General features: G+C 48.9%; 1 protein-coding gene across 3 annotated transcripts; it reads left to right on the forward strand.

Annotated features, from left to right (window-relative positions):
• DNAL4 (dynein axonemal light chain 4) lies at nucleotides 1-6,320 on the forward strand. Of its 3 annotated transcripts, XM_054016237.1 has the most exons (5): nucleotides 1-86; nucleotides 1,774-1,999; nucleotides 3,632-3,715; nucleotides 5,069-5,135; nucleotides 5,753-6,320. In XM_054016237.1, exons 2-5 carry the CDS (start codon nucleotides 1,928-1,930, stop codon nucleotides 5,755-5,757), a joined length of 228 nt encoding a protein of 75 aa, XP_053872212.1. In that variant the 5' UTR covers nucleotides 1-86; nucleotides 1,774-1,927; the 3' UTR covers nucleotides 5,758-6,320. The 3 variants fall into 3 exon arrangements, with proteins under 3 accessions (XP_053872212.1, XP_053872209.1, XP_053872211.1); XM_054016234.1 differs by having other exon boundaries at nucleotides 5,069-6,320; XM_054016236.1 differs by having other exon boundaries at nucleotides 6-86; nucleotides 1,777-1,999; nucleotides 5,069-6,320.
• The last annotated feature ends 2,926 nt before the right edge of the window (nucleotides 6,321-9,246 follow it).

Genomic DNA, 9,246 nt, shown 5'->3' on the forward strand with positions numbered 1-9,246 from the left:
CGGCGCTGGTTGCTAAGACAAGCACGTTCCTCTCCTTAACAACCAAGCGAAGCTGATATTTTGGGCTCAGAGCCGAGGAGGCGCAGGTGAGACCGAGTCCCTCCCCCGCCTCCTCCCGCCCGGGCCCGACCCCCCCCCTCCAGCCAGCGGGCAAGCCCCCGCCCCCCCCAGCCGGGGCTCCCGCCGCAGCCAGGGTCCAGCCCCCGCTCGGGATAGCGCCGTCCCCTCCCCCCCGTCCCTTCTAGGTTCTGGCTATCGCCCCTCCCCCGGCCTGTGCGATCTGCAGGGCCCCTCCATGATGGGGGCTCCTGTCCTTATGTGGCTTGATGGGCCCAGCCACCCCAGTGGGGTCTCCACTGTGCTCTACGCGGGGGGGCTCTGAAACCCAGCCCGTGCCCATCACCCAGTGAGGATCCCTGCATAAGACACTGAGGCCCAAAACATGTTGTGTGTATGTGATTATTTTTCCTCCATCCAGGCCATATTCCCCCCCCCCCCCCATCTCCCCCATATCCGGTGGCTCTGATGCCTGGAGCAGGGGGTGTGTGAAGGAGGTGCAGTGCTCAGAAGTGGGTCTGATGCCGCAAAACAGGAACGGGTTTCCAAGGAAGCTTCCGTGGGGTTGTTATAAACCAGCTCTATTTAAAATTAAAAGACTTTTATGGGTGAAATGTCTCTCAACAGCATTTTTTCCCAACCTGGTTGGGTGTTTAAACTGTCTGCTGTATATGGAGGACTCTGAGATGGATTGTGTGTGTCATGGGGCCTGGGCTCATGGGTGAGATGTTCGGGAGATAAACCTGAAACACCACAACAACTCAAAGGAATTGCTTCATCCCAGCCATCTAGTTTGCTATCCTGTCTTCCATCATCTGTGATTACTGCTGACTGAGTACTTCAGAGGGATGTGTAAAACTCCCACCATCCCTTCTGGGAGAACCCGTAGCCCATGTTACTTTAATTAGTGTGTCTGCAGACTGGACTTATTATGGCCTCAGAGAGTTGCTGGGTGTGTCATTGCCCAGTGATGGATCATTAGCTTGTCAGGACCTCTTTTCAAAATACATTTATGATGCCCCTGCTTTCTCTGAGGGCATAGGGGAGGGTCTTATGCCAGACAGGAGAACCAGAGAAGAGACCAAGGTGCAATGTTCTGAATTTGCCCATCAGAGAGTGCTGTAGGACTGCGTCACCTTCTGAGCAACTGGCCAGGCATAGGCCCAGAGAAGTGGTGCAGCAGAGTCTGATGTGGCACTCCCCTGATTGGCAAACCCTGGAGTTGAAAAAAAGTTGAAAAACAAACCAAAACAGCCCATTAACTATTTCCATCCTGAAATGCACACAAAATCTGTTCCTGTTGCATGCACACTTTGGCCCCATTGTGAACAGTATTGTATCCTGAAAAGAACAGGACAACAGCCTAAGGCAGAGGATGGTTGCTGCCATGCTCTCTGTTTGGCTATTGGAAAGCACTGCTGTAATTTCACTGTGTCCTGCCCCCTCACTAGCAACCAAGCTGCCATCAAGTCAGAGCCCTGTGTCTCTTTATGGAGTTGTGCCCCTGAGAGGTGCAGCACATTTGAAGTCTTGACTATGGAAAGTGACAACTTTTTGTAAGCTCTTTGTCGTAACAGAGTTCTCCAGGTTAATTATATACCGTGGAAAAGGTATAGAGAAGCAGTGGAGGGGATGGCAGGATTCACATCTTGCTTCTCATAGTGAACAAACTGGACCTTTTTAAAATTAAACTTTCTTTTCCCCCCCTCTTTTTAGCAGTGTTCTTTGGGCAGAGAACCTCCTGTTTCTGCTGAAACTGTGTTCTGCCTGATTCTCAAGAGTTCCATCCCTCTCGCCCACCTGCCCTGCAGCATCTGGCTGGTCCTAAGTAGGCACCTCTGCCCCCTTTCAGGGTCACAGTGGAAGGACCATGGCAGACACCGGGGAGGGGAAAAAGGAGGAGGCAGATTATAAAAGACTTCACAGCTTCCCACTGATCAGGGTAAGAACAAGGGTGGGTATGTATGATCATGAGAATGTCAAGGTACAAGGATGGGAGATGAATGTATTTAATTCGTACCTACCCTCCAAACCAGTTTGTCCTCAACTTCTGAGTAGCTACAAGAATATGATCACATTATACCAATTCTATCTGAGGGCTGCACCCGCCTACCATTTCCCCATGTTCCACTCTACTGTGAGGCAACTTAGAGACAGCCTTCTCCAAAGTTTATTAATGTTGCCACTCAGTCAGCCACAGTGAGCTAGGGCAATAGAAAGTAATCCCTTTCTGACCCCACTCCTTCAGCGCTGAGCATGCTGCCTTTACAGCACTCCCACCACATTCAGGGTACTCTGTGCAGCTTGGGGTTTTTTTAGAGGAGCTTGGATAAGAGACATCTCTAGTCAATGAGATAATAGAACAGGGGGGAACAATGTATAACTTAGATTTCCCTGTAGGGCTTATTGCAATAATATCTAAGGGCTGCCTAGCTACTCTTACCACAATATAAGCACAAAATACTATGATCTATGAGGAAAAGTTAAGATAAATAAATCTTAAATTCAGCTTGGAATAAACAGTTGCAGTTCCATGGGAGCGTCAGGGCTATAATCAGCAGTGTTGTAAATAGTGGTATAAATTGTTCAGAAACTAGTTGTAAGTAGTAACGGAGCATAACTTTTACCTATTTGGCATTGAGTGATTGTGCAGAAATGAGTGTAGCTGGCATGTTGAGGCTGTACAGGAGAGGGTGGGATGTATAGGAAAAAGAAATTAGGAAAGCAACTAACACACCTTCCCTTTATCTTAACTCCCCCATTAGTTATTTTTTTCTCTTGTACCTCCCTCTTCTCACCCCTTTATTCTGCCCTCACTTACTCTGGTCTCCCATTGACTACACTGATGCAATTGAGAGCAGACCTTGACTCACTGCATGTGTCATGCTTGTCTTGGAAACACAAGGAATGCCAAATTGGTACAAGTCTTGTTGCTTTGTCACTTACACCCATTTTCTTCTCCAACTCTCCCCACTGCTCACAACACTCCTGAATTTGGCCCTAAATATGTCTGACTTGGCTATGTGGCAATGAAGCACACCAAGAAGGGAAAGGGGAATGGTTTAGGGGGATCCCAGAGGTACAGCTAGGAGTGAAAGGATGAAACTGAGCAAAGGGAAAGCCTCAGATGGCTATCACTGCAAGGTCTGTTAGGCTGTGGAATACTCTTCTAACGGAAAAATTGGAAACTTCATCACTTGTAACTTAAGTCACTGAATCGTTGGAATATAAGAAGGGAACAATTCTGCATTGACTGGGAGGGAGGGATGAACAAGAGGTGACCTAATAAGCCTCTTCCATCTTGGACATTTACATTTCTCCAAAGGCAGAGCTATTTCTGATCTCAAGCCCTTGGCATTTGAGCTTTCCTATGGGTGATGCTCTTGCGTCCTCTGTGGTACAGATCAGAGGAGCTAGCATGTATGATTTTTTTTTTTTTCTGGTTGTATCCAAGAATGTAGGGCACAGCCGTGCCATGATAGCGGGAACAGGTAACACCAGCTTCTCTGCTCTTCTGTCTTGTGCCCAGCTCTTTGGGTTGCTGAGCTCCCTCTTGTTTGCTTGTTTTTCCCAGCACACAGACATGCCAGAGGAGATGCGAGTGGAAGCCATGGAGCTGTGTGTCACCGCCTGTGAGAAATACGCCACCAACAATGAGGTAACAGCCAGTGCTAAGAAGGTTATTTTGTCTGGATATGCTGGTTGCAGTCACTCTGTCACCATACTTGGGGAATCTTCTGGAGCAAGAGTAAAGGGGGAGGCAGAAAGGAGGTCAGACACTCTGGTCCCGATTTCTGTTGCTTTGTTCCTGCATTGAGCACAAGGAGAAAAGGGATGGGGGAGGAAAGGTGACTGGAGTCCCAGACTAGGCTCCCAGCATTGATCAGAGAAGCTTCAGGCCTGTTCTAACTTAGGGTACATCTACACTACAGGGGGGAGTCGATTTAAGATACGCAAATTCAGCTACGTGAATAGCGTAGCTGAATTCGACGTATCGCAGCCGACTTACCCCGCTGTGAGGACCGCGGCAAAATCGACCTCCACGGCTTCCTGTCGGCGGTGCTTACTCCCACCTCCACTGGTGGAGTAAGAGCGTCGATTAGGGGATCGATTGTCGCGTCCCAACGGGACGCGATAAATCGATCCCCGAGAGGTCGATTTCTACCCGCCGATTCAGGCGGGTAGTGTAGACCTAGCCTTAGTCTGCTTCCCATGGCCTCTTGTAAGCGAGCTTTCTGTATTCTGAGTGAAGTGGGAGAGAGGTCTCTGATCCAAGTATCACTTGGGGGCACTACACAGGTAGAGAGGTTATGCTCCCTCCTGAATTAACATACTTGGCCTAGTATATCCCTTTATCCCTGGTTCTCAGATGATTTCTGGCTGAGCAACAGGGAACTGTCTGCTTGTTACAATGGATGTTCAGTGCTAGGAATGAGTAAGAATTAGAAGGGAGAGTGGGGGAGTTTTTCATACCTTCCATTTGCTCCCCAGGCTGGGGGAAATGCCTTGTGCCACTCTCCAGCATCTCCCCACATCTCCCACCCCTGCTCTAGCTGGTGCATGATATGGTGTGGTGTGCGGGGAAGGAGGTATCCACAGCCTGGCCCAGTCCCAAAAGTTATGTCTTGCTGATTCGCTGCAAGGAAAAAGGGATTCCCTCAAAAAACAATAAAGAATAGTGATCTGATTCTCCTGTCAAACTCATTCTTGTGTGACTTTAGTGGGCCAAGTCCTGATTCAAACCAGTGTGAGTGAGAGGAGAATCAGGCTCTAGATACAGACCTCTAATATCTCCTACTGGGTTTTCAGAAGTCTGCAGCAAAGGAGTCTGGGTGCTCCTCATTGGAGCTCTGCTCTACTATAATCTCACCCTAGCTCTCAGCCTCCTCCTGAGAGTCATGTTAAAGGGAGGGCAACAGCGGGGAATTTGTATGTACAAACACACCCCTCCTATCTCTCTGACCTGCTGCTCCCTCTGCATACTCCTGGACTCTTTCTCTTTATTCCTCAGAGTGCCGCTAAGATGATCAAAGAGACAATGGACAAGAAGTTTGGCTCCTCATGGCATGTAGTGATTGGTGAGGGCTTTGGCTTTGAGATCACCCATGAGGTGAAGAACCTGCTGTACATGTTCTTTGGCGGCAGCCTGGCTGTTTGTGTCTGGAAGTGCTCCTGACACATCTCCTCATGTCCAAGGCTCACCACATTCAAGGGATTTCTTCATTCCTTTCACAGGTTTTTGTACAATCTTGAGGCAGGGCTTTATTTTTAATAGGAAAATTTGGGGATTTTTTTTCATACCTATGTACTAGTTCCCGGGGATACGCTGTGTGTGTGTGTGCGCGTGTGTAAATCTGCTGAGCTATCTAATCCAAGTTCAAGGGGTATCTCACTTTGATCTTGTGTGTCTCTTTGCTTAAACGATAAGATTAGGCAGGAAGGGATCTGGTGGGTAGGTAATCCTGTGGGATGCTGTTTATGAAGTCATACATCAGATCTAGGAGTGTGTGTGAAAGGGGAAAGGGTGCTAATCCAGCCATGCCATCTTCTTCTCCTATCTTTCCACACTATTTTCTCTCTTCTCTGAAGTCCCTCCTACACCATGGAAAGGTTCTGGTGACCAATGTCTGCCCCGCCCCAATGATCAATGTTGACAGTATTTCTCCCCTCTCATTTTCTTTCTGTCCCCATCTAGGATGACCTTTTGGAACAGGTCATGTGAAGGATCCTCCCCCACTGTCCCAAACAGTGATGGGGGCTAAGTCTGCTTTCCTGCACCTCTCTCCCACTCTCTGGGACAAGAACATGACAGCTGAGCTGCCTAGGTGTGAGAAGAAAGTGACAATTTAGAAATCCAAACCCAGTGGGTGGTTGCTATGCAAACTGACCCCTCCTTTTCACACCCACTGAGCAGTGGCATAGCTCTAAAATGTTTGCCGTTTCTGGCACATGGGGGAGTGGGTGAAAACTCAATACAGCATTTTAATGCGTTATTAGGGGAGGCAAAAGCTCTCTGCACACCGTGGGTGCCAGTATTGTGCACACTCCGTATCTTGTTTAGAGACTGGTAGTAAGGCGGGGTCCATGTGAGCTGCCAGTTTGTCAGTCATCAGAGATTTAATGTACATTTGTTCTTTAGTCTGTTTTATCTTTTTAAAGCTGTGGAAAGGTGTTAAGAGAGAGAATGAACCTACTTGTATTTTACATATATGGCTTATTTATATGAATATGGGGATTTTTTTAACAATAAAAAGTTTATTATAATGGTGGCTTTTGTGTTTGAGATTTTTCTCTTTAGAACCCGTCGAGGTGGGGGCACAAAGGGAAGGCAGCCAACTGTGACTTAGTTCAGGCATCGTGCTTGGGACATGTCTTCACTCACTCTGCTGTTGGCTGGATGACTTGTAGCAGTGGGAGGAAGGAGGTCTGTCCTCTTTAATTTTGGTTTTGTGCTGGTGGAAGGATTCAGTGCTGAGGGAAGGTTGCCAGATCAACAATGCTGGAGAGCAAAGTCTTCTCTTTATCTCTGGAGCAGGTTCAATATGAGCAGCAGCAGGGCAAGCTACTCACACTCCCCACCTTCTGCCAGTCTGCCTCGGTCCTGATCTAAAGGGGCAACCTCTAAAGAGGATTTGAGTCTCCGTGGCTCATTGAATTGTTGGCATTCTCAGAAGAGAGCTCAAGAAGTGCTACAGTCCATGCCAGTTCTTGTCTAATGAACAGTTAATAGTTAATATTCTTTCATGCTAATGAATAGTTAATAGCTGTGCACGCGCACACACACACACGCCTCCTGGTCATGGGTGCCCATGCTAGGGTCAGGCTGACCTGCAGAGATCAGACAGAGGGAGGGGGGTTATCTCAGCAAACAATCTCTTGGCCCCACCAGCCACCTGTTATCTGGCCGGTGGTCATGTGGCTGCAGCCATGTCTCTGTGACCTGCACAAAACAAGCACATTCTGCTGAAGTTGGCTGGTCCCCAGCAATTAGACCTCACGGCTGGAAGATAAAACTCCTCAGTTTCCTAAAGCAAGTGCAACTGGGGCATCTGGGAGATTCCCATGTTCTCCTATGCCTTTCCCGACAAGCACTTCCCTCTGCAGCCAGCAATCTTGGGCCTTTCTTGGCCCTATCCCATTCTGGAATGGGAGTAGCCACAGTCATTTTCCCTATTGGCTGGAGTGCACACCTTACAAACTTGTTCTATGAGTGCGTCAGCAATGGAGTTTCAAGGAGAAGCCTACTGGGCTGGCAGCAAGTGTGTTTCTCCTGTGCTAAGGGGTGCGGAGAGGAGAGGTTTGTCCTAGTGTGACTTTTCTTGCACCCAGTCCATGTGCTGTTACCATCATCCTACCATCGAACAGTGCTTGAGTCACAGGTGGGGAGGGAGGTGGAAAACTGCAGGGTGGCATGTGTCGGCACCAACCAGCATGACCCTTCCTATCTACCAGTTGGGAAAGGCCACGATCCTCCAAAATCCAATTTTAAGCAGTGCATCATTTGTGACTTACTTTACTGGGGAGGGGAGCAGGGCTCCATAACGTTCTGCTATTGGATTGCGTGGTGGGGAGCCCTGAGTCCATGAAAGCACTGGAAAGATCACAGAGGGAGTGGCCATCATGGACTCTCTGCCCCAAGGGAGACTCAACTCCAGCAGGCAGGAGATGGGAGGCAGGAATCTGATCACTTCCCTGCAATGATGTCATGGCAACAAGATGCACTGCTACACAGCCAGATGAGAAGTGTTGGCTTTGAAGCTCTCCAGCTCTTGTTTCGCTGCAGGCTCAGACCTGACTCCATGAAAAATCTTTCAGTTAATATTTAATGCTGGCATTGAAGTGATGCAGAGCCTGAGGGTTGCAAGCGTCGCGCCCAGCCTACTTTCTGCTTCCCACTGTGACACTAACTCACTTCTGCCACAAGAGATGAGGATTTTGAACACTTGTAATGGGATCTCTGTTAATGGGCAGGCTCCCACCCATACAGTGATGATGATGATGAGCCCATAAGCTGGGTATAGGATCCCCACACACAGACTGACCTCAAACCCAGCTCTGTGACCTGGGGAGGTGTGGGGTCCCCACACACTGACCCAGCTCAGACCTGGCCCTATGACATAGGAGATGATAACCCCACTGCTCAATTGTGGGGGTCCCCACGCACAGAGCAGAGACCAATTCATTTGACATAAGCCACTGAATAGCTACCAGGTGGTAAAAACTTTTGGGAAGCAGGAACCTAATGGTCTGTATTCCATACACAATCCCTTTGAGCCTCTTTGTTCCCCCAGGCCAGGGCCAGCTTGGAACCAGTGATCGCCCTGTGAAAGGCTCTGTAGCCCTTCCCCAGTCCCTCAGCATTATCTGCTCCCTGCTGCCTGGCTAGGTCAGCAGGACTTTGAAGTCAGACCTTTTGCTGGAAAGCTCTGCTCATGTGAGCCCAGAACACAGATGCACTTAAGACTTAATGTCTTTAGCACAGACTAAAGGGGGAAATAAGACCTGTGCATTTACTATCGGCCATGTTATTACTGCAGCTCAAGGAATGAAATATAGCATTGTCAGAATCTGGGGCGGCCGAAAGTGTCAGCTGGAGACCGTTACTAGGCAACCATTGCACCATGGGACATGAGCAAGCAGAGAACTCATCGTTCTCTCCACAGCAGCTCTGTGTGGATGTGTTCAAGAAAGTGCGTATGTCCTAGAGAATGTATGACTGTGTGTCAGAAAGAAAAGTGTGAAAGGGAGGAAAGTGATACTGAGTCAGAGGAATGTGTGTAAAGAATGTGGGGCTCTGTGTGTGCCCACAGGTGCCATCCAACCCCCTAGAGCTGGGCCCAGGTTGGATCTGCTGACATGGCCACCAAGGGCTTCACATCTTAGCCCCAGCTCCCTGAGTTACCTATTCTCCTTTCCCCAGATCTCTTAGGTGAAAGGAAAATTTAAAAGGGAAAACTGGCATCTCTTTCACTCCTGTACCCCAGTGCTGGCTTCTCACCCTCAAGATGGTCTGGGTCCCACTGCCTGTTGCATTGTTTGTGATGGCCAGCTTTGCAGGGTTGGTTAAAAACAGGAAGCTCTCCTGTCTCTTTCCCTTCGTGGCCTTCCTGACGGACCCAGCTTTGTGTGACTATACGTCACTGGAAAGGTGAATTTCCTGCAGGAAGGTTTCCCAGGGTTAAGGAGCTC

This window comes from Malaclemys terrapin, chromosome 1 (assembly GCF_027887155.1).
Source record: "Malaclemys terrapin pileata isolate rMalTer1 chromosome 1, rMalTer1.hap1, whole genome shotgun sequence".
NCBI lineage: Eukaryota > Metazoa > Chordata > Testudines > Emydidae > Malaclemys > Malaclemys terrapin.

Coding starts and splice junctions, on each gene's coding strand:
- DNAL4 (XM_054016234.1), top strand. CDS start 1,928: ATGGCAGACACCGGGGAGGGGAAAAAGGAGGAGGCAGATTATAAAAGA. Junction 2,000..3,631: donor ACAGCTTCCCACTGATCAGG/GTAAGAACAAGG, acceptor TGTTTTTCCCAG/CACACAGACATGCCAGAGGA. Junction 3,716..5,068: donor AATACGCCACCAACAATGAG/GTAACAGCCAGT, acceptor TTTATTCCTCAG/AGTGCCGCTAAGATGATCAA.